We start from the raw sequence: 24361 nt of genomic DNA, 5'->3' as shown, positions 1-24361 counted from the left end.
CAGCCATCGTTAGGTCTCAGTCTCCTAAGCAGGGAGGGTTACAGGAGGCGGTCACGGGTTTATTCCGTTTTAAATTGAGACGCTATGGTAAAGTCTTTCCTATGAACTCTCAGTAACTGATCATCACTAGGAAGCTTCCGAGAACCAAAGGGATGGAGACAGCCCGAGGGTGGGGGTGGTCGCGTACCTCCTCCCGCCCTGGCGCGGTGACATGGGGCACTGCGCAGCGATGGCGGCTAGGGACTTCTCGTCCGAGGGTCGGATGCTTCCACGCCGCAGGGCCTTGGACAGGCCGAGGGAGCTCGCCTCTGCGTCTCAGACACACTGCAGGCAGCCCCCTCCCGGGGGGCTCCGGGGTGCCCGTCTGCGAGGCACGGGGGAGAAGGGACGTCCCTCAGACCTGGCTCCCCTTCCTGCCAAGCGTGATGACCACGGACGCCGAGGGCAGCCAGAGGCCGGCGCGGACAAGGGGCGAGCCACGCGCCACAGGTACAAACCGTTCGCTTCATGTCCTGTATGGGGCTTATACGGACTTGCGAGGTACAAACGTCAGAGCTCACGGGTTCTTGAGAACCTGGATCTGGTAAGAACGCTGCTAGAAGGAAGGGCAAACGCGCTTCGGTCTCAGCCGGGGTGGCCCCTTCTCCCCGGGAGGGGTGCGGCAGCTAAATGGATGCTCAGGAGATGCTACAACTGTTTGGTCCCAACAGAGGTGGCCCCTGCCCCCCCTTCCCTCTAAGGTCACTTTTATACTAAATAAAGACACTGAGATCATCGATTTCCTTGTATGGTTTATTGTCTACTACTAGCAAACCAACTTGGCCCCGACAGGTGCATAAATAGATATGTATAGATGGATGGGTAATAGTTGTCCTTGTGTGAAGAGCTGCCGGGGGAAGGAAGGGTTCCGTGTGGCGGACAGCCCAGCCCCAAGGACAGGCGTCTCCCTCCCGCAGGCTGCTCCCAAGCTCGGGGCTTCGGTGAAGTGACACGGCCCCAGCGGAGGAACTGGGGCTCCCCTGTGGTCATGGCAGGAGGCTCCAGGTGGGGACAGGGGACCAGCCAATGCCGCTGCTGGAGGCCAGGCTTCCAGAGCTAGCTGAGTGTGCAGTACAAAGTTGCAAGCCCCTTGATTTCAGACCAGCCCCCCCTCCTCTCTCCCCTCCAGGTTCCTAGGAGCCTCCGGCTGCCGCTGAGGGCGGCAAGCACTTGGGAGTGGAGCCCGGCCCGCCGCGGTCCTGAGGGGCTCTTCTCGGGCAAGGCGGAGGCGGCCCGGGCTCTGCGGGACCCTCCCCAGCGAAGGCGATGGCATCAAGTCTGGATGCCAGATCGAGGTGCCACCCCCTTGGGAACAGCCCCCAGAAAAGGTGTCACAGGGAAACGGATGGCACCCGGACAGAGGGGAATGGAGAGGACGTGAACCGTCCGAGGAGCGTGTGGGTGTCCATGCTGAAGAGCCGGGACTTCCCCCGGGCTTCGCTGCCTAGCACGGCTCCACCTCCTCAAGCTGAGGGCGCGGGGTCCGGGCGCCCCTCTGAAGGGGGGGGGTGCGCCCGCACGGGTGTCCTTGGGGGTACAACTGTAAACATGACTACCCTCAGGGCGCCCCCTGGGGCGCCCTCCGCTGCCGTGCGGGGTGCGGGGCGTTGGAGGGGGGGCCGGCAGGGAGGATGGGGGGCACAGGACCTGGATCGGGAGCAGCCACCCCACTCTCTCCCATCGCGGGCCAATCCAACCCAGACATTGCACGTTTTGAAAATAGATTTGCTTTTTAAACAAAAGCATAAAGTAGGTCTGCCTTCAAAGAAGTCTTTCCTCTCCCCTTCTTTGGATAGAAAAATAAAAATAAACAGGCAAGGAGTATGGCCTTGGCATGCTAGGAGCGGCACGGAGCGCGGGCCGGGCGGGAGGGCGAGGGCGGTGTCCAGACAGACATATATTCCACGGGGACCTCGCGCGAGGGTCACCTCTGGAAAACATCTATTAAGGCATGTAAAGCAACATAAAGAGCCAGCTTTATGAAACGGGGGCTGAGGGACGGGGGAGGGGCAGGCATCAGGTCTTGACAGTTCATATGTATTTTGAAAAATACCACTTTAAAAAAAAAGGAAAATGAGACAAAGAAAGAAGGCCCTGAAAAAAATCTGAGTGTTTTTTTTTTTTTTTAAAGGAAGGAGAAGGGTGCGGCGTGGGAGGGGGGGCTCTCGGGGCGAATCCCACCTACCCACCAGTCTGTAGGGGAAACAAAGGACAGACAGACTTGGGTGCTGGAGCTGCGAAGAGGGGACATGTCTCCAAAGTGACCATTCGGAAGCTGCTAGAAGGAAAGCTAGGTGGAGTCCTCCCAGGCTGCGGTCCCTCGGAAGCGGGAGCGCACTCTAAGCACCTACAACAGTGCCCAGGACGTAGGAGGTGCTGGGTCAGCGTGTGTTGAGTGAACTGCCATCTTTACTTGCAGGTGGGCCAGCAACCGTCCGGGCCGGGAGGAGCGGAGGGGCTGATGGGAGATGAAGCGGTGCCCTGGGGGCCGCTGCGGTCTCTGGGTAGCAGTCGGGGCGGAGGCGGCCCAGGGCCCGGGGTGTCAGCAGCTCCCTCTCCCCAGGTGGGTGGAGTGAGGAGGGGTGCGGCTCTGCCTCCCGGGTGGGTGGGTCGCGAGGGAGCACAGCCTCCTCGGCCCCGCTCTGGGAGGAGGGGAGGGTCTCGGCCTCCCACATTAAGGCTTCACCCTCTCCTCCCAGGGAGGCCTCCCCGCGGGGGCCACGGGGCGTCCTCCGAAGAAAGGGGGCAAGAAACCGGCTAGGCGAGGCCCGGGGCTTGCCAGCCCTGCGGGAGAGGCCAACGCCACGCCGGGCCCCGATTGACGCTCAGCGCCCCTTCAGCCCACGCTTGGGTCCTCACGCGGAGAAGCTCTGCTGGCGAGTCCTCCCGGCCCTGCTGCTTCCTGGGCGAGAGGGGCGGGGGCGCCGGCGGCTGTCTGACCCTCAACGTCCCGCTCATCGGAGGCTCCGCCGCGGGGAAGCCCGGGCTCCTCTCGCTCTCCATCTCCCTCCAGCCTCTTGACCTGCGAGTCTCCTCTCTCCCTTACCCCCGCTTTCCAGGGACCTCTCCTCCCTCACTGCCCGCCCTCCCCAACCTGCCCCCAACACTGCACAGACCTGCTGCCCTCTCTCCACAGCCAGCATCGCCCCTCCGGCACCCCACGAGTCCCTCCCGTCTCTCCCCATCTTGTCTTTGGCTCAGGCGAGGCTGGTCTCCACCGGCCTCCAGGAAGCCCATCAGCAGAGCGCGGCGAGGCCTGGGGCCTAGCTGGGCGGCTGGCGCCCGCGGGGAAGGGAAGAATGGCAGCTCTCCCTGGCGTCCGGTGGAGCCCCGAGCGAGAGGCAGAGGGGCCTTCATCTCTAGTCCTCACCCCAGTTAGCGCAGGGCCCGCGCCCATCCGCCGATGCTCCAGGAAAGGCCACCACGGCGCCAGTCAGAGGCAGACTCGGGCTCCCGGTGGCGGACGTCGGTGACGCCGGGCCACGCCCTGTCCGGGCCCCGCCCGGGGCCACGGGGGACCGGGAGGCTGAGGATGGTGGGCGTGGACGGCAAGGCCTCCTGGCTCCGCTCCTCTGCTCTCAGCAGCCCTGGCCCCAGCCCGGCTCCCTGAAGAATGTGCAGGGGCAGCAGGGGGCCGGGGGCCGGGGGGAGCCAGGCCCTCGGGGGGACAGAGGGTGCCTCAGAATGTGGCTCTCTGGAGCTTCGCAGCATTGGCCTCGGCCAGGGCTTGCACTGGAGAAGAGAGAAAGAGGATGAGAAGAGGGACGTGGAGGGCCGGGGCCAACATCCTCATCACTCAGCCCTGGAAGAGGGGGACAAGGGGGCAGGAGGCCGTGGTCCTCCCTCCTTCCTGACACGGGCCGCTCTTTGCTGGGGGAAAGGAAGTACAAGCCTTGGGCTACGGCTGCCTGACGGTGTTTGAATTTACGGTGAGATGTAGGAAGCCAGGAGCCGGCGGCTCACGCCTGTCATCCTAGCTACTCGGGAGGCTGAGCCCTGAGGATCGTGGCTCGAAGCCAGCCAGGGCAGGAGAGTCTGTAAGACTCTTATCCCAATTAACCAGCAAAAAGGCAGAAGTGGAGCTGTGGCTCAAGTGGGAGAGCACTAGCCTTGAGTGAACAAGCTAGGGGGCAGTGCTGAGGTTCTGAGTTCAAATCCCAGGACCTGCGCACACGTGTAAAGTATCTGGGAGATCTATAGATGCTAGGGGCTTCTGGGAGTTCTGTGGGGGGACTGCGTTGTATCTCGATAGGGAGCTGGCTGGCAGGAGGTTCGGGGGTGACAGGTATGGCCTTCCTGACGGCGCCATTCCCGTCTGCTTCTGCTCCTGGAGAAGCAGGGCCACGGGCAGGGCGGGGTCCACGGCGGCAGCATGGCTGTGTGGCACAGGGATGCTGGCGGCTCAAGCGGATGGATGGAGGGCGAGAAGCCATGAGCGGGCGGCGATGGAGGGAAGGCGGACCCGGGCCGGGGGTGGGGTGGGGTGGATGAAATACAGTAGAAAGGTGCTTACGTCAGCGCTCAGACCCGCCGGGTATGGCTGCTGTCGGCGCCCCGCGGGCATTCAGACGACAGGGGGTTGGCTGGTGGAGTCGGGGAGGCAGGGGAGGTGGGAGGGCTTGGGGTGGCACATTGCACTGGAACAAAAACGAACAGGGCTGTGAACAGGGGCGGCGGGGGGGGGTGGCGCAGGGAGAGGCGGGACACCCAGAGCGAGGGGGGGCCCCTCCTCAGGCGGGGAGCGAGGAAGGCGGGCGGTGAGGCGCACGGGAGAGCTCAAGCGGGGGGCAAAGCTGCCCGGCTCCCGGGGGGGCCGGGGAGAGGAGGGTTCCCAGGAGACCCGGCAGAAGCCGGGCTCTGCTAAGAACCCGCGTGGCAGTGGGGGAGGCTGGGCCCTCGCGGGGCCAAGGGGCTCTTCCCTTCCATCTGTGCAATGAGGTTCACACACACTCTGCTACTGTGCACACAGACTGGGCGGGTGCTGGACACCACACTTGGGCGTACCACTAGTGATAATGATTAACAGTGCAGTAAAATCACATCCATCCAAACCCCCAGGCCCCACGCGGACCTGGACTGCTCTGATGAGCTTAGAGATGGTTCTGTCGACTCAGACACCGCCACTGGAGACGCTCCCTCCACGTGACCCGGAGAAGCCAACCGAACAAGTCACGGCACATTTAAGATGGTGGTGACATTTGGATAAATGGGATTTTACTCCATCATCATCATTATTCCATGTTGAGAATGGCACAGAGCAGAGACAATGAGGAGAGTTGTATTGCTGGGGGACAAGCTAGTCGGGGCGGTCACCAGACCCTTGGGGTGGCCCCGTGATATAGCCATGAGGCAGGGGGAGGCAGAGAGAGAGAGAGAGAGAGAGAGAGAGAGAGAGAGAGAGGAAGGGAGGGAGGGAGGAAGGGAGGGAGGGAGGGGTGAGGCAGAAAGAGAGAGGGAAAAAGGGAGGGAGGGAGAAAGTGATAAAGGGGGGAGAGGAAGGAAGAAAGAGAGAGGGAGGGAGAAAAAGAGAGAGAGAGAGAGAGACTCTCTCTCTCCTGGGCTCTGGGAAGAACCAGACCTCAGCCAGGGTCACTGCATTGCACCACGGTTCCACCGAGAGGACGGTGGTATGGAGCTTCCCTGCCCTCGCCCCCCAGCCTCTCCTGGACCCCTTCACCTGCCCAGCATCCCTGAGAAAGGAGGAGCCAGCGCGGCCCATGTCCATAACCCGCACCACGCTTGCGTGGACGCCGTGTCTACCACACAGGATGCACAGTCTGTGCTCGGGTCCTGCAACACCATGTGATTACACTCACCGCACACCCCTGGGATTGTAGGTACACCCCCTGTGCCCCAACACACACGTGCAATGTCAAGTGCAAAGCCTTTCACAAGTGATTTCAAACACGTGTGTGTGTGCATCTGCCTCACTGACCTGTGGTGACTGCCTGGGAAGCTCAGTTTCTAAGACTACTGATACACACACACACACACACACACACACACAGAGCAAGGGGCTTCTCAAGGAAGCCCGCACCAAGGTTTGGTGTTACAGGCAGACCACGGGTGCCCGGGGCTTCCTCCTAGGAGAGCCTGGAGGAGCTGGGCATCTCTGGTTGTGCATAGTTCTAACGGGAGCTCGGGCCCGCAGGAGATCAGAAACAAGAAAATGAGAAGAGGTGGAAAGTGGAGAGGCCCGCAGAATCACCAACTGTGAAAGGCAGGCACGGTGGTTTTCCAAGTGTAACGGCTGCGGAACGTTTAGCATAAAACCCTTAGCTGCAAACAGGTCCACACCCACTACTGCTCTCAGAGCACTTGGCGTGTGTGTGTGTGTGTGTGTGTGTGTGTGTGTGTGTGTGCGTGCGTACGCGTGTACTGGTCCTGGGTCTTGAACTCAGTGTCTAGACACTGTCCCTAGGCTTTTTTGCTCAAGGCTAGCACTTGAGCAACAGCTCCACTTCTGCCTTTTTTTGGTGTGTAACTGGGTTATCCTGGCCAGCCTGGCTTCAAACCACAATCCTCAGATCTTAGCCTCCTGTGCAGCTAGGATTACAGGCGTGAGACTCCAGTGCTCATCAGAGCATTCATTTAACAGAGGCCAGCAGCCAGAAAATTTACAATGGCATTAAGGAGGAGAGCATGTAAAGTTATGTAGACATAGCTTTTTTTTTAAGGCAGAGGAATAATATATATGTATGTATACATACATACACATACATATGTATGTATACAGAATATATGTATATAAATAGAATGTACCCCTCAGGCTTATTACAATTCATATATGTAGCAGGGAAGTGTAAGTGGGTGGATGTGACATTACTAGGTCTGTGGTCACGGGGATCATCACTTTCTGTGTACACACTCTCATGCGGCACACTCAAGTCTCTGTGCAAACATTGTAACATCTACACTGCCCACAACTCTTACAAATAGGCTTGATCACGCCTCACACTACACGGAAAGGCAGCCACAAGGACACACATGCATTCTTCAACTCCACCTCCACTCACGTGGGCAACTACACACCGACTGCTTGCACACGCAACCGGGACTCCTAAAAATGGGTCTCCGTACCACAAATGCCCAGCCATTTTTCACATGGGCGTACGTGTACACACACACAGGCACACGTGTGTTCCTCCTTTATTTGCCTTCACACGCAGCCTCCGCTCAGCTGCATGTCTACACACGCAGGAACGCACGTGTCTACTGACGCCACCAGATGCACACCCTGCAGGGGGCTGGGCACGGACTCGGAAGTGCCCCACCTTGCCGAGTCCATACCCACTCTGCACATCCCGACCAGGGGGTCCTGCAGAACGCACAGCCCTCCTCGCTGATGGCGCTGTCCGCGCCCAGCGCTCCAAGCCTGTGATGCCGTCTGCCACACACGCGGTGCCCCGTGCCTGCTGCGCGCCGCCCTGGCGACCTGCGCTGAGCCCCCTCCGCTGTCCTGGACATGAACCCATGCCCACACTGTTCTGCCCAGGGGGATCCTGGGGGACTTGGGCCCCAGGCCAGGGACAGTGGGGACAGAGAGCTAGGTCTGAGGTCTGGCCCTACTGTCAGCCATTTTTCAAATAGTTGGGGTTTGGCAAAAGCAAGTTGACCATTTGCTTTCAGCACACAGACCTGAAATGTAAGCCCAGGCATGTGGAGGGGAAAGCGGATAGACTGGGTGGTTTGTTTTCACAGAACCTTCCACGGGGGAAGCCAGGGCCAGAGAAGGGCAGGGCGTTCTCAGACGGCATTCTGTGCCCTGCCCTCCTGAAGCAGGAAGTTGCGCAGAGGGGGAATCTGATCTTTAGAAGGCCCGGGTTCATGTTGCTGCCAAACTGCAAGGAGGCTCTGCCGGCCTTCTGGCTGCTGGAAGGGGCTCTGCAAAGCCGCCCTTCCCAGCCCTCAGCTCCAGCCCACCCTGGGCGGGGCTCTGACCTATTCCAGGGCGTTCCCCGGTCACCCCTCCTAAACACCGGGACTCCCTAGCTGCCAGTGGGTGCTTCTTTAAGGCTGGCTTAAATCCCTTTGAATGGCCGACAACTCTCTGCTTTCTGAAAATAATCAGAAAACTGACTGCCATCGCTAGTTCAGCTACTTCTAACCAACATCACAACACCATGAGCACTGCTACCGCGGTGGGTGGCATTTATTGAGCACCAACTAAGTGCTAGGCACTATGCCAGAAAGCTTGGCAGATGTTGCTTCGGATCCTTGTACCACCTGAAGTGGAGGCATGTGTTTTGATTAAAATTTTACCGGTGAGGAAATGGAGTCTGGAGGCACCAGAGTCTGCAGTCCCCTTAATCACGAATGCTGCTTTCCTCACCACAGACCTCATGCTAGCTGCCTGCCTCTGGGGCCTGCACACCTGGCACTTCTCTCTCTCTCTAGAGGTATCCCTAACCTACGGCTCCCTTTGTGCTATCCCTCCCAACTGTGACCTTCCAGCTCTGTGTGTGTGTGTGTCTGTGTGTGTGCACGCGTATGCATGTATGTGTGTGTATGCACACATGCGCCAGAATGCTCTTGCTTGGCTTTTTCTGCTCAAGGCTGGAGCTTGCCACTTGAGCCACACTTCCACTTCTGGCTTTTTGCTGGTTAACTTGAGATAAGAGTATCACCGACTTTCTTGCCTGGGCTGCCTTTGAACCAGAATCCTCAGATCTCAGCCTCTAGAGTTGCTAGGATTACAGGTGTGCACCATCGGTGCCTGGCAAAGCCCACACTTCGGATGAGGATAGTTTCCAGGCTCTTAGGCCTAATGACTGTCTCAGCCTTCCGTTCATACAGAATCTCCTTCTTTCTTCAACACCCGGGTGCAATCGCCGATTGCAGGATGCTATCTGTGTCCAGCCACACAGACGTTAACACTGCCTCCAGCCTTACTGTGTACACCAGCCGGGGCTGTGCTGTCAGTGCGATGTTACTTCTGCATCCTCATCTCTTTTTAGCAGGAAAGTGAACTTGGCTCAACGGACAAGTGGTGAATGTATGACTCTCACCTCCTTAGCTGCCTCCTCTCCTTAATTCTTCTCTTTCTATTCCTCCTATTTGCGTGTAGCAAAGATGACAAGTGAAAAGATGCCTGGAAGGCCTGGCCCTCTCATCCACAATGGCAAAGGCTCCTGCCATTCCCGGTGAACACCTTTTGTCCGTGCCTTTCTCTGCCCTGCCTGGACAGGCTGGCTCTTGGTGCTCCCTGCCGGCCATTGGCCAGTCCTCCACAAAGTGGCTGTAACCTCGCCCATCAAGGGTCTGTGCTCCTGAATGACAGTGACCCCGGCCCCTCTGCTGTCCCCTAGCACGATACCTGGTGCTCAATGAATGCTCACCCCGAGCCTGAAGCGCAGCTCCCTGGCCCTGCGCCTCTCTGCCCCCTGGCAGCCCTGAGCTTCCTCCCCTACACCTGCTCGGCTGGCGTCCCTGGCGGAGCGAGGCCCAGCCCCTCTCACCAGACAGCATGCGGCCCCTGCGGGAGGCCTCGGTCGCCAGGGCACAGGAGATTTCAATCCGCTTCTCCTGCTCCTGCAGCTGGCTCTCTGAGTCCTGGGGCACGTCCACAGAGTCCCCCTCGCCGATGGGCACCACGTTCTGCATACTGAAGAGGCACAGACACACAGACATGGAGGGAGGGACAGCATGGTCCAATTGGCTGGGGGCGGCCTGTCGCTGAGGTTGGCGGGGAGGGCCGGGGGTCTTCTCTGGTGCCCAGCAAGGCTGTTCCTAGGAGTGAGGGGGACCCTGGCAAAGTAGTTGGGATCCCTGCCCTCAACGTTTCCAAATGAATCCAAAGGTTCAAGTGAACGCTTAGGGCAGCCTTGAAGGGGAGAAAACGTCGGTCAACCCTTCAGCTTGCCTTCCTGGCGCTCGGCACAAGAACCCGCTCCGCCTTTCTAGGGCCCAGCAGCAGCCATCTCGCCCCTGCCAGCAGCCTGGGCCCATTCTGCTGCCTCAGGCCCTGCCCCAAGGGCTCCTCCCTGGGTGGGGGGGGCAAGGCGCCCCACAACACCTACAGCCCCCGTGTCCCAGGTGCAGGGCGGATGGTGGAAGCCCCGAGGCCTGTTACCTGGACTTGGCAATAAGTGTCTTAATCCTCTCCACCTTCTTCTGCTTCTCCTTCAACTCCTCGGGGCTCAGGGGCGTGTCAGGCTCCAGGTCAATGTACCGTTCGGGGATCAGGACTTTGTCTGGAGTGGAAAGCTGTGGAGGGACTGAGCTCACTGCCTGCACCCCTGCCGGGGGCGGGGGGCCCTCTGTGGTTCCCCTCCCGACTTCACTCACCTCCTTATTTTTTTAAAATTTAATTTATTTATTAATTGAACACAAATTTTTTGGACAGGGTGTTGTGCACAAGGGGTACAGTTACATAGTAGGGCAGTGTGTACATTTCTTGTGATATCTTACACCCTGTTTTTCTTTCCCTTCCCTAGGTCAGTAGACATACATACAATACACAATGTACCAAGAACATATACAGTAGCCTCGTGGCCGCGCCCAAGAAAATTCGCCTAGGGCTTTAAATGTAATGTCGATATTAGACCATATGTCGACAGTAGTGTTATACGAACGTACATACATAGATTTTGAGCTACTGTATTCCCCTAAGAGGTCAATTTTTGACCTTTATGTGTTGAGTAATTGTTTGGTTTTAGTTACATACTGTTGGGTCGCTGCCCCAATCCTGTGGGAAATACCATTTGACAAGCAGTTTTTGGTTTCACAGACTTGGTCTCTACTGTCTCTCCGTCTCCCTTTCTTAACAGTCATCTATCAGGGAGAGCACGCCCCTTTGTTTTCTGTGTTCTAGGCTTGTCTCGCTCAACATTATTCGTTCGAGTTCTGACCATTTCCCTGCAAATACCAATATTTCACCATTCCTAATCGCTATGTAGTATTCCACTGTATATAGGTACCATATTTTTTGGATCCACTCGTCTGTGGAGGGGCATCTGGGTTGTTTCCATATTTTGGCTATTGTGAATTGTGCCACAATAAACATGGAAGTACAAATGTCTTTTTGATATCTTGGGGTTTGCTGTTTAGGATAGATGCCTAGGAGTGGTATGGCGGGGTCATAGGGTAGGTCTATATTGAGCTTTTTGAGAAACCTCCATATTGTTCTCCAAAGTGGTTGTACTAATTTGCACTCCCACCAACAATGGAGAAGGGTTCCTCTTTCCCCGCACCCCCTCCAGCATTTGTTGTTGCCTGAGTTCAGAGTATAGGCCATTCTAACTGGGGTGAGGGGTATACTCACCTCCTTATTGATGTCCACGTCGTAGTGCTGGGGCTCCAGCTCCATCTTGCGGAGCCGGGCAATTTCCTCCCTTGGTGTCTCGTAGGCCTGGCCGCCAGGCTCCTCCGCCCGCAGGGCGGCCTCCAGATTGGAGATGTCCACCTCATGGATGCTGCGGTGCCGGCGCACCTGCGGGGGGGCGGGGGGGGGCAGCACTGTCAAAGGCGTGCCCCGCACCCGCCCCACATCCTCCTCTCCCTCACACCTGGTCTGGCTGCCACCTCTACTCCCGCCCCACACCTGCCCGCTGCAATCCACGCCTCCGGTCAGTACTGCGGAGCCCCGCCCCGCCCTGCGCGAGCCCGCATTCACCTCCCGCACCAGGCAATTCCCGCACCTGCATGGGTGTGCCTCGCTTTGACTTCTAATAGTTTCCTATTACGGAAGTTCCAATCCATCAACTAGAATGTAAACTGCCTGAGGGAAGACTCAGGAGCCTTACTTTTCTGTGTTTCTGAAATCTACTAGGAAGAAAAGTTAAGCAGATGCTCTGCGCTCCTGTAGGTAACCGCTGAATGGGCCAGACATAGCCTGCATTGCTCTTAGCCTGGTTTTCTTATTGGTAAAATAAGGATGACCATTTGGAAGGACCCGGGAAGCAGTGTGCAGGGGATCTGTGGGCTGCGCTGCAGGGAGAGACAGAGCACTTATTCTCTACTAACTGAATTTCTCATAATTCAGTGCACATAAGATACTTATTGAACTCAGGGCCTGAGCACTGTCCCTGGCTTCTTTTTGCTCAAGGCTAGCACTCTGCCACTTGAGCCACAGCGCCACTTCTAGCCGTTTTCTATATATGTGGTGCTGGGGAATTGAACCCAGAGCTTCATGTATATGGGGCAAGCGCTCTTGCCACTAGGCCATATTCCCAGCCCCACCATTGCTTTTGTGCTCTCTCTCTGGTCTGTTTCTTTCTGTCTCTGCTCTGTCTATCTCTGATCCCTGTCCTTGTCCCTCTAGTACTTGAAAGACAGGTCTTGGCATTTACTAGGCAAGCTCTCTATCACTTGAGCTCTGCTCTCAGCCACTGTTTTTATTTAATTTTAGAGATAGGGTTTAACATCACCCACGTAGGCATCTACCTCCCAATCCTCCTGCCTCTACCTCCCGAGTAGCTGGGATTGTAGGAGTACACCAGTACACATAGCTCACTATCTGTAATCGTCACGGAAGGACCTCCTCCGCTCAGTGGGAGGAACAGCTTGGGTTCTCCCCAGTCTCCTCCCTCTCACCCCCTTGGCACAAGCTGGCCCTGACCCCTGGGAGCAGTGGTGTGGGCAGGTGCCAGGCTCAGGCCTGGGGCAGCAGGGGCACATTACCACTTTGTAAGCAGGCCGGGTGCTGTGGTCCGGGGCCGGGCTGGCCGGGAGCTGCAGGCTCCTCCGCTTCTCCTTCATGGAGCCGCTCTGGTGGCGCCGCATCCGGTCGATCTGCTCCTCCACGCTCATCTTGACCTTGCCCTCACTGGGGAACACAGCACTCTTGGGGCGCTCCTGCTGCAATGGGGAAGTTAGGGGTCTACCAGGTGCTCCATCCAGGTTTCCTACCCACTCCAAGCCTTTGGAATTTCCCCTCTATGGGATGGTGCCAAGCAGGGGTTGACTATACTCCCCATAACATATGCGTAATCCCTGGCACCTGTGGATGTCACCAGAGCTTGCACTGGACGAGAGCAACCCACATCCAACAGCTGAGGCAGGAGACAGACAGAGCAGAAGAGGAAAGGGAGGCAAATGATCCACTTCCACAAGAAAACAAAGGCTGGGTGTCACCAGCAATGACCACACACTAGGAGAAGGTGGGGCCTCCAGAAGGAGCCAGCTTGGCCAGCACCTCCACTGTGAATGCTCGGCACCCACACACGTGACACAATGCACTTCAGTTTTGCTGTTTGCTTTAAAAATCATTTTTTAGTCTTTTATTTTTTTGAGGCAGGCTGGCCTCAAACTCATGCTCCTCTGACTTCAGCCTCTCAAGTGCTAGGATTGCAGGAGTGTGCCACCACAACCAGCTAATTTCTGCTTTTTGTTTTTTTTTGGGGGGGAGGGGGTTTGGTCATGGGGCCTGAGTGCTGTCCCCGGGCTTTTTTGCTCAAGGCTAGTGCTCTACCGCTTGAGTCAGAGTACCACTTCTGGTTTTCTAGTGGTTAAATGGAGTCTCATGAACTTTCCTACCCAGGCTGGCTTTGAACCACAATCCTCAGATCTTATCCTACTTAGTAGCTAGGATTACAGGTGTGAGCCAGTAGTGCCCAACTCATTTCTATTGTTTGAAGCCAGACAACGTACAGTAATTTGTTACAGGAATTCTAGGAAATTAATACAGATTTTGGTACCTAGCAGTGGAATTCTACTATAAAAAAATACCTTAAGCCAGGTGTCAGTGGCTCATGCCTATTATCCTAGCTACTCAAGAGGATGAGATCTGAGGACTGCGGCTTAAAACGGCTTGAAGGGGAAAAGTCTGTGAGACTTTCCAAAACGTCTTTAACCACCACAAGCCGAAGTGGAGCTATGGCCCAAGTGGCAGAGTACTAGCCTTGAGGAAAACACACTCAAGGACAGCAACTAGGCCCTGAGTTCTGAGTTTAAGCCCAGAATCAGTGTGTGTGTGTGTGTGTGTGTGTGTGTGAACGTGCGCACACGCGCGCACACACACACACACACCTAAAAAATGTAGGAGAGTAGAGACTAGAAGAATTAGTAATGAGTTGAGGCTGGAAGAATTTCGAAGTGTACAATAAGGAACGGGTGGATTTCCTTACAGAAAGAATTAGGAGAAATGAGGGCTTCAAAGATGGTTCTGGTGAGGGCTCAGAGAAAGCTAAGAGGAAGCTTCTACTTATACAGTACTCTTACAGAGAACTCTTATAGAGTTCTCATATCATCAGGAACAGAGTGCAGGAAGAAAGAAGAATGCTAGAGGTGCTTCTGGTGAAGTTGTTGGAAAGGATCGTCCTTGCTATGCAGTGGCAGGAACTTAGACGCACTGTGTTCTGTTGTGCGTGGAAAAGCAGAACGTGTGATGTGGCCGGCTTGGGTACGGTGGCCTGTTCTCTTTGTACTTGTCGCAAAATGGGCAAAGAGAAAAGATAAACTGAAGATGCGGAGCCAAAAGAAACCTGTGCTCTATTATTTGAGCAGTTGTCCTTTAACTTAGGAAACCCACTGCTGAGCAGGCAATCCCTACAGAGTCAACAATGTGGCTAGATGAGGTTTTGGTGAAAATAGTAAGAGGTACGAGGGGCACTGATCCAACCAACCATCTCAGAAGAAACCAGAAATGGAAGTGGGCTATCTGGGAGGGGCTGTGAACGCTCTAAAGGCATGGATCCCCTTGTGTCATGAAGAGACTGGGTTGATTTATTTGTGAAAAGGAAAGCTTAGGATCGCCTGGCACTACCACAAACGAGGAGAGAGGCTTGTGGAGGATTGTCCTGGAGCCTGCAAAGGCGCCAATCCTGCTGACATCTTGACTTTGTGCTCTCCAAGCTAAGCGCATACACTTCTGTTGCTTCGAGCCACCCCGTGTGATACTGTGTTCGTTCCACTGGCACGCTCCCTCGGGCACTCTGGGGCTGCTTTCTCTCCACTGAATTCCACCAGTGGCACAATGACGAGGCTCATTGCACTCACTCAATTTGCTACACGCATCTTCCTTGTCTCCTGGCAAGTGCTCTCTGAAGGACCACTTCCTTCTACCCGCTCTGTTTCTCCCCTCGTCTCTGGTCTTGAGCAGTGGTGGCTGCTGGGTGGATAGGCTTGCAGGCCTCTAGACTTGTGGGCTAGCTCGGCGCACACAGGCCTTCAGAGCCTATGGCGGCACTCACCCGGGAGGAGGAGAGTCCGTTGGTGAGCCCATTGGCAGGCCTTCTCAGCACCGCTGATGAAGCTGTCTCTTCATCGGTGGGTGACTTAGTCCGAGGGGGCACAATGCCAACTATAGGGAGAGAGAGAGGACAGTGGGCGTCACAGAAAGTGGCAGGCAGGGAGCCAGCTTGTCAGGGAGTGGCTTGGTCCTATCCCATACCAGGGCTAAGTGCCCAGGGCTCCTCTCTGGCCAAAGCCTTACTTCCTAGCAGAGGGCCCGGGAAGTACCTTTGTTGAGAGCAGCCTGCTTCTCTGCCTCCATCTCTTGTCGGCTGGGCATGGGGCTGATGTCTCTTGGGGGGTCCAGGGGCGATGCCTGCTGGGAGTCTTTCTTGCTTTGCTCATAGTTTGTCTTAGGCTGGCAAGAGAGGAGAGAGTGCATGCTGTCAGGGTGGCTGCCGGGGACCTGTGCTCCTCGTTGCCTCCCCTGCAAACCCGAAGACACGGGGAGCAGGGACATCCCAGCTGTGCCGGCTGGGATGGAACCAGGCAGCCATGACTCAGAGCCTCCACGCGTGCATTGCCGGGCTTGCGGATGCTGGGCACTCTGAGAGCTCACGGCCTTAAGACAGCCATAGCAGAGGGTCACTGGAGAGGCCTCTTCCCCCAACCAGTTGCTGTGGCAAGCTCAGAGAATCCTAGACTTGCTGTAAGCCCTCAAGGAATAGCCAGCAGAAAGTTCTAGAGAGCCTAGGATCTCTGTGGACTCTGTTAGCAACCCATCCAGGAGCACTTGGTACTGGGATTCTGGGGCATTTGCTTGTAGGCTCACAGAATCACCAGGCTAGAAGGGACCGAGGCATCATGTGAGCCATCTCCTTTTATTATGTACTTGGAAGAATCTAAGCCTTGGTGAGAACACAGAGAGAAGACCAAGCTAGAGATCAGAAACCTCAGCTGCAACCCAACTAGAGCGGCCGTGTAAGTCTACCAAATACAGGAGGTATTCTGAGGTGGAGGAGTGGCTCAAGTGGTAGAGAACCAGCTTTGAATGGGAGGCCGTGAGTTCAAGCCCTAGTGCCAGCACATACACACACACACAAAAGAAATTTGAGAAAGCATGCTGTGCTCTGCCCAGCTCACCAGCAACGCCTTCAGCTTGACACAAATGACCAATAGCTGAGCCAAGGTGAGTGCACAGGCTTCCTAATATTAGGGAGATGCCTCTTCCCACTCACTACACCACCTCTACACCGCTCTTGGATCTTAGCCAAGGACCCAGGAGGAAGAAAGAGCCAGAAGAGTGGAGAAATGGTCTGTGTGTTTATACTCCGTGGGCTCATGAGGCCCCACACAAGGATAAGGCAGAGGCAGAGTGAGAACGGGAAGGGCAAGGACTGTCATTTGGTTTCTTTTGGTAGGGAGAAGGGCACAATGCCACCCCCCACAACCATTGGCTTCCCCTGAGCCTGGGTTGGGTAGACCAGCAACTCATGTCCTTATTGTCCACGGAAGGCAAAAGGGCAAAGATGGCGTGTGAGACCATAGGCTGTCCCTTCCTTTACCCATGGTTCAGCTGGGCAGAACCAGCAGAAATGGAGCATCGGGGAAATGAGTGGGAAAGCAACTCCGGAACGCAGCCCTGCCCCCTGCCTGGCCCCTTCCCCAGCGTGCCCCAAGCCCTCCCTCCACGGCCCAAGTGTGCTGGGTACCTGACCCCTGGCTGTCTCGCCACTGCGGCGCCAGGAAGGGGAGTTGGGGTATGGCCAGAAGCGGTTCTCGCTAGGGAGTGGAGGGACGGTGGGAGGAGACTCCAGGGGGGCGTAGGCTTTGGGGAGGGGAGGCCGAGGTGGGCCGGACTCCTGAGGCAGAGAGAGGCCAGAGCGTTAAGGAGGAACAAGGTCAGCCACTGTGAGAGCAGAAGAAGAGTTAGCCGGAACCAGGTCACATCAACACAGGAAAGGGGGGGCTGGGCCCTGGACACAGCTCTACTTCTACAGGTGATGCCGGCCCTCCCCACGTGCCCGGTGTGTCTGTACTCCTGCCATGGCTGCTCCCCTTGCTTTGTACCTTGCCCCCGGCCAAGCGTGTTCCCACCCCGCACGGTGCCTCCGCCAGGGCTCTGGCCTCAGTGCAGCGCCTGCCCCTCTGCCTGTCGGGGTCCTCGTGGGCCCCACTGAAGCCCCAGGCTCTCCTTTGGACCCCTCCCCTCCTTGGGCTCCATCCTTTGGGATTCCAGGCTGGCAGCTCCCTAAGTTTCGGGGCGGCCCGAGGCTTGCTGGACTCCCCGAGGCAGGTTTGAAGGTCATTCTGAGGGGGCCACGCCCATCCTCACCTGCGGTGGAACCCCAAGAACACTTGCTCTTTGGCTGCCTTGGAAACTGCTCCCCACATGGACCCTAAAGCCCTTTCAGCCCGGGAACACCCCTGGTTTAAACTGCTGGCCCCGTCCTGGCACCCCATCTAAGCACCGTCCTGCGACTTAGGGAGAGACTTCTCTGAGAGGGAGCTACACGTGACACCTGTGGCGGGAACAGGGACAGGAGCAATCCCAGGGGAAGGTCCTAAACCTGGAGTGAAAATGGCTCCCTAGGACACAGAGCCCACGCATTAGGATGGAGGCCTTGGGGGCTGAGATGGGCACCGACTGTAGCTTCAGCCAGCTGACATGGAGTCCCTTCCCCTCCGACTTTGTGTTCCATCTTCCCGGCTTACCTCGTTGGACCCCGGCTTGGTGGGGGACCCCTGAGAGCCAGACACCAGTGAGAAAGGGCTCAGGGGGCTGGTGAGGCTGGCAGAGCTGAGAGGGCTGGCGGGGCTGTTGGAGCTGTAGGTGGCTGAGGTGCTGAGTCCTCCTTGGGGGAAAAGAGAGGAGAGAGGGAAGGGATGGAGGGGGCGTGGTCTGTTGTGCGCATGGGCACTGCGGGTGTAGGAGGCTGCAGTGCCACCTGGCTCTGCTGAAGGGACTTCATACAGGCGCTAGCGCCACAGACTGCTGCTGAGAGATGTCCTTTGGTCAGGAAGACTGTGGGTGGAGATGACACTGACCTCTAAGATGTCACAGCTAGCCTGAAGCCCACAGCTCAAGGAAGGCTCTAAGGTAGGAGTCGCGGGCCCGCAGCAGGCCCTTAGGCTTGGAGAACAGGGAGGCATCTGAGGGCTCAGTCAACTGTGCTCTGAGTGGCCAGCCTGGTCTGTTCTGCAGGGCCCTGGCTGCCCTCCTAGGATCCAGGGGAAGAGACTAGAGGCTAAGATGGCCCTGCCTGACTCTCAGCAGGGAGGGAGAGGAGGGATAGGATGGAGGCGAGGAATGCAGGAGGCCCCTGCCCACCTCTGTGCTTGGCCGTGTCGGTGCCCCGGGAGGGGTTGTTCTTCCTGAGCCCCTCCATCACATCCTGGATCCTCCAGATCTCCTTCTGGATTTGCCGGTTGAGTACTTCATTCTGATTCAGCCACAGAACGAGCCAAAGGAATGTTAAGGAGGCCTGTGGCAGCCATGCCCGGCCCACCCAGGCCCTGGGACCAGCGGGGGCAAGGGCCCTGCACCCCCCCCCCCAACCAGCACAGGCATCTTTCCAAGGGCAGTCCCAGCGCTGCCAGAGCTTCAGCGCTTTGGGCACCCTTGAGAGCTCCCCCAATCAGGGTGGCTGGAGAACATACACCCCCTTAAGCATCCTATTTTCTTTTCTTTTTTTTTCTTTCATTGGTCGTGGGGCTTGAACTCAGGGCCTAGGTGCTGTCTCGGAGCTCTTTTGCTCAAGGCTGGCACTCTACTACTTTGAGCCATAGTCCCACTCTGGCTTTTGGATGGCTAATGGGAGCTAACAGTCTCCTGGGGACTTTTCTGCCCGGGCTGGCTTCACAGTGCCATCCTCAGACCTCGGTCTTCTGAGTAGCTAGGATTATAGGCGTGAGCCACCGTGCCAGGCAAATGTCCTGTTTTCCACGGGGCACTTGTTCACATCCCAACATCCCATTAGGAATAGGCACACATGAGGTATGTCTCAAGTCAGGAGCTATATTCCATTCTAAATCATACTCCGAGCTTTGTTGTTGTTCAGCACTGAGGTTTGAACGCAAGGCCTTGTGTTTGCTTGCTAGGCTGGTGCTCGAACACTTGAGCCGTACTCGGGGTCGGTTTTCTGCTAGCCATTCTGGAGATGGAGTATCTCAGACTTTTCTGCCCAGGCTAGCTTCAAACTGCAGTCCTCTAACGGAACCTCCTGAGGAGCCAGGATTATAGGAGTGAGCCACAGTACTGGCTCTGCACTCTGGAATGTAATAGCTACCGGCTGCTCGGCACCAACACCAGTGCCACCCGGAGCACCTTGCATCTACTACCTTATCTCCGCAGTACAGCTCAGCTAGGAGGTAAGGGCAGCGGCCACTCCCGTGCCAGGTAAGAAGACTTGAGTGGCACGACCACCATCTAAATATGGGCCTATCTGGCTCGGATGATGGTGCTCTTTGCTGGCCCTCCCTCTCTCCCAACACGAGTGTTTAGAGCCCAGCCTGCCCACGGCGTGTGGTGGGTGGTCCTTGGGTGTCCCCGCCCAACTAGATGCAAGGTGGAGGAGGGGAGTTCATTACCAAGAGGGAAACAGGACGAGAGCGGAGGATGCCAGGGTACTGTGACTGCATGTGAGAAGCAGAGCTTGCAGAACGAGACCAAAGACAGGAAGAAAGGAAGGGAAATGCCCCACCACCATCAGACCATCTTTCTGCCTCCATGCCAAACAAATGTTTCCAATCCTGCCTAGGAAGAGAACCTCCTAATTCTTTCTAAAACGGCACGGCTTGCTCTAGCTCTCTTCTGGTATCATTGAGATACTTATATTCACATGTTTGATCTTAAATTCCTTTCAAGCCATAAACGACTCCATGTCTAACCTAAGTCTCCCATGCTTTTAACTTTGTTCCCTTCCCCAGGGTGAACTGAATTCTACACTGTGGTCACCCTCAAACTTACAGCTGTCAAAACCAGCCCAAGCCTTTTCTTTTGTCTCAAGACTGACTTCTTGCCTTACATGGAGATCATTAGAGCATGAAGCGAAGCTGCTTTGTCTTAAGGGACCCCAGGAGTCACAGACTGCGGCCTCCCACCGCCCGCGCAGGGCCCTTCTTCACCTGGATGTCCAAATTGAGCTGTTCCCACAGCTCATCGTGCAGCGCCGACACCTCCGACTCAAGGTGCTCATACTCCATTGTGCTATTGGTCAGTGCCTGCAAGGAAGGGTTTCCTGAGAAAGGCCTCCCTCCTCGTCCTGAGACAGGGTTTGGGACAGGTGCCTGAAGGCTGAGGGCTGGGGGACAAGAGGTATTCTGAAGACAAGCAACCGCGAGTCTTACAGGAGTGGCGGGAGCAGCACACTGCAGACGGGAATGGAAAGCCCAATTCCTCTAGGCAGGTGGACAGATGGAAAGGGACCAGCAGCGGCTCTGTACCCTCCTGTACCTTCCACCCAGGTTGAGGGACAAGTCATGGAGGGACAAAAGGGCCCGGGAAGAGGTGTTTTCCTCTGCTGCTTTGAGTCCTTCCTCTTCCCAGGCCACATTTTCCTGTGGCTTAGATGATAGCTTAGAGCTATCATCTAAACTGCTAGAGGATCTGCCCAAACCCTCTGGGAAGTAACCAGAGTCGCAACAGTTCTGCCTGTGCCCAGGTTCTTCAAGGCAGAGGGCAGAAGTGGGCATCAGAGGCATTGGAACTGCCAGGGCTCTCAGTGGCCCTCGGCTCTGTGTCCTCAAGGAATCCTGCTAGGGTTTGTGTTATGAGATGAGCGGGCCAGCATACGTGCTGTCTGCTTGCAAGGCTATGTTAGGTTCTATGCTGACGCCACGCCCAGGCAGGTGCACTCCGCTGTGGTCCTCAGGGAGAACCCTCCCCTCCCCCTGCAACGTGGGCCACAGACCCCCCCACCCCCCCGGGCCCCTAGGCCTCACCGTGGTGGCCTGAGACAGCTCCACCCGGATGTTGATGAGCTGGTTCTGCAGCGACTCCTTCTTGTGTAGCAGCTTCTCTGGATAGGCAGGCTGGCTTCCAAACATCTCCAGCTCCTGGTGGGTCCCCATCAAGGCGCTCTCCAGGCTCTCCTGAGAAAGGCAGGGCAGGAGGACTGCATGAGCCATCCCCATCACCCTCCTCCGGGGTCTCTAAGAGCAGGTGCCTCAACCCCTGCTAGGTTCAACCAGGCAGCTCGGGGGATGGAGCCCGCACACCGGCTCTGGCCCCTGGGAGACCTTCAGCAACCCTAAGGTTGGAGAGGAGTCTGAGGAATAACGAAGCTTCCTCAGCAACGGACAGACGGAGACCTCAGCCCACGTCTTCCCCCGGCTCTCACCTTCTCTGCCCGGAGCTGCTGCACCAGCCGGTCCTGCTCCCTCACCACCTTGTTCTGCTCACACAACTTGCCCAGCAGCTTCTGGGACCCAGAGATGGGGGAGGAAGAAAGAAGAGGATGAGGGACATGGCTGGATGAGGACCAGGAGAAGGGAGGGCAGGGCCTGGCCTCTGGATACCGCCTCTTCCCCCTACCAGTGAACCTGGAGTCTTCACCTTTGACCTTGGAGGTTCCCAAGAGGAGGGACATGAGCCTCTAGAGGTCTTGGGAGAGAAGATGGGATAATTCTCTGAGCAAATGAGTCAGGCTGTGAGAGGAAGGGGCTGAGAGCCAAGTGGGGCTCCTGTATCCGCTTCCTCTGGCCTGGGGGCTACGGCAGAGGGCGGAGAAGACAGTATGGTTGCCTCTCCTTGGCTGGACGGGAGGGGTAGGCAGGATGGGGGAATGCTTCTTCTGCGTTCTTCTGTGAACTCGGCCTCACAGGACCTGCCTCTCCTTCTAAGGCTCTGATCCCTTGATCCTTCAAGGCCAGGCCCTTCAGCCTTCCCAGGCCTGCCACTGAGACCCACTGCGCAAGCGGCTCCAGTGGTGACGGGGGAGGCAGGCCGGGACAACCTTCCCTTCTGGAAAGACTTGTGTCTTCCACCTCGGCCCCTCCACTCACGCCACCCTCGGGTCCTTTCTCCCGAGCTCTCTCTCGCCCTGCAGGCCTTTGAACTTCAAGGCCCATCTCACAGGCTGTTCGGTCCCTGACCCACCATTCCTCATCACGGCTGCAGGTTCTGTTCCTAGCCCTACGCGGTTAGTGAATCCTCTATCGCCTGGGGTCTCCCCCTGCCGACGGCTCCCCGAGAGCTGGAGTAGGCCATGTGCTTCTCAGTTACCTGCAAGTACTGATGCCATATTGGGCACAGAGCTGACTGACCGATTTCTCTCCCCAACGGAGCCTAGGTTCCTGCCATAACTAGATCCCACTGCTGCCGACAGAGCGTCCAGAGGCAGCCCAGGAGACCGGGGGGAGGCGGTGGGAAGGTCCAGGAAAGAAGGGACATGAGAGGAAGTAGTAGAATGGCATGTGAGTGGCGAGAGAGGACACGACTCCCATGTATGAACCACCACCAGAAGGAGAGAGAGGGATGGAGAAGGAGCCACGTGAGAGGAGAGCAAGGCCGCCGGTGGACAGGGAGAGCTGTCCTTACATCCGTGTCTTGCTCGTTTAACTTGTAGGTGTGGAGGCCGTCCCGGAACACCTCTGGGTACGGAGGGACCTGCAGGAACACGAGGCTGGTTACTGCCGCGGGGACGCGGGGCGGGCATGCGTGGGAAGGCTGGCGCCGCAGCCCTGCTCAGTCCCTGCCGGAGACTGCAGTCCATCACCTCCGCTGGCTTCCGTCCCCAGACCCGAGCTAATTCCTCGCCCCCTGGCTGCGAGTCCTGTGACCATGGAGACTGCATCCCGCTGCCCTCCGCTGACATCTCCTCTCCCCTGCAGCTTGACGATCTGCTGCTGCGAGGGGCTGCAGGGGTGGCTAACCCCCGGAGGCTTATTGGTAACCCCATGGGGGTGGGAGGGACAGGACCCAGGAGTATGACAGGTATGGGCAGTGGAAACCCCTGAAAACTGCTGCCCACCATCAGACTGGCCACAGGGCTTGGGTGGAAACCAGGACTGGCAGGAATCCAGAAGCGAGTCTGGCCTAGCGAATGATGCCTGGTCTTGATAACACAGCAAGTGGCCACAGCACCCCCTGTGCCTTTGGCACTACATGGCTCCCCCTGCCCCTAACCCTCTGCCAGGTCTGTCAGGAAAGCAGTGGGTGTGGACGTGAAAATGCAGCTTGCAGTTCCCAGCATGGCGTGAGATGTCGGCGCTGGCAATTCTGGTGGTTTGGGAAATGGGCCTGGGATTCACTCATGAAGGTGGAGAATGGAGGGGACACGTGGAGTTGGGGTGGGGTGGGGAGGAGACCAGGCAGAGCCTGGCTCCGAGGAGATGAAGCCTGGCAGATGAGCGGGCGGGGCGGAGAGCGCCTCAACCCAGATGGGGTGACCCGACCATGCACAAGCAGCTGAGATGGCGCCGACAGGGCCCATGCTGGCAGGCAGAGGCCTTACTTGCATGAAGAGTTGGGCCCTGGGGGAGGAGTTCTCCACCATGCGATTCACCATACTGATGAGAGTCTCGCTCTCACTCATCTGCAGCAGAGGAAGGAACGGACGATTCACACTCAGCACCATGCACGGGTATCACCCCTCATCCTCCTGTGCCCCGCGGGCCTCCGGCGCCCGTCGCTCACCCCTGTGAACTCTTCCAGAACCAGCACTCAACACTGCTCTGGCGGGAAAGCCACAGCAGGTAGCTGGGAGGCCACTGGGCCTCGCTGGGAACGTGGACGGAGTCTAGAGGGACCCCAGCCTGGGGACTCTCCTCGAGGACACTTAGTCGCTGCTCTCTCATCCACACTGGCCAAGGCTATTCTGGTCCCATTCCTCACGTGGCTTCCGGATGAAGACCACACAGCGAGAGAGGCCAATCTCCCTACATCTGTACTAAAACCAAGCAACTAAGAAAGCAGAGCTCTCTGCGGGGCCTTTGAAAATGAGCAGGTAGAGCCCCTCTGCCACCCTGCCCTCCCCCGGCTCTCCGGTAGAAAGACTGCTAACCACGGCTTCCAGAGCTGGGCAGGCGGCATCCATGAGCACGCTGGATGGCGCTGGGAGCGAGCGAGGAGGAGGCCAGGACAAGTGAGCCACGTTAAAGGGACACTCTCTCCCCAGGCCATCTTTGTAGGTCAGGGGCCATTAGGAACAAGGAGGGGAAGAATCATTTGAAAAAACAAAAGGGCAGGGAACCAAGGGAGAGGGAGAGA

The 24361-nt window shown here is 57.2% G+C and overlaps 1 protein-coding gene across 1 annotated transcript in view; it reads right to left on the bottom strand.

Annotated features, from left to right (window-relative positions):
* Positions 1–3635: 3635 nt before the first annotated feature.
* Positions 3636–24361, bottom strand: part of Plekha6 (pleckstrin homology domain containing A6) — a 136837-nt gene continuing 116111 nt past the window's right edge. The window contains 16 exon segments of the mRNA XM_048357148.1: positions 3636–3771; positions 4553–4676; positions 9498–9643; positions 10112–10245; positions 11303–11470; positions 12661–12837; positions 15171–15280; positions 15439–15568; positions 16863–17012; positions 17866–18005; positions 18482–18593; positions 20278–20373; positions 21094–21243; positions 21492–21572; positions 22691–22759; positions 23607–23687. Coding sequence (XP_048213105.1) covers positions 4561–4676; positions 9498–9643; positions 10112–10245; positions 11303–11470; positions 12661–12837; positions 15171–15280; positions 15439–15568; positions 16863–17012; positions 17866–18005; positions 18482–18593; positions 20278–20373; positions 21094–21243; positions 21492–21572; positions 22691–22759; positions 23607–23687 — 1860 coding nt within the window. The 3' untranslated portion in view covers positions 3636–3771; positions 4553–4560.

Source organism: Perognathus longimembris, chromosome 11 (genome assembly GCF_023159225.1).
Source record: "Perognathus longimembris pacificus isolate PPM17 chromosome 11, ASM2315922v1, whole genome shotgun sequence".
NCBI classification, from domain to species: domain Eukaryota; kingdom Metazoa; phylum Chordata; class Mammalia; order Rodentia; family Heteromyidae; genus Perognathus; species Perognathus longimembris.
Note: the sequence above shows the minus strand (reverse complement) of the source record. Positions and strands in the feature narration are given on the sequence as shown.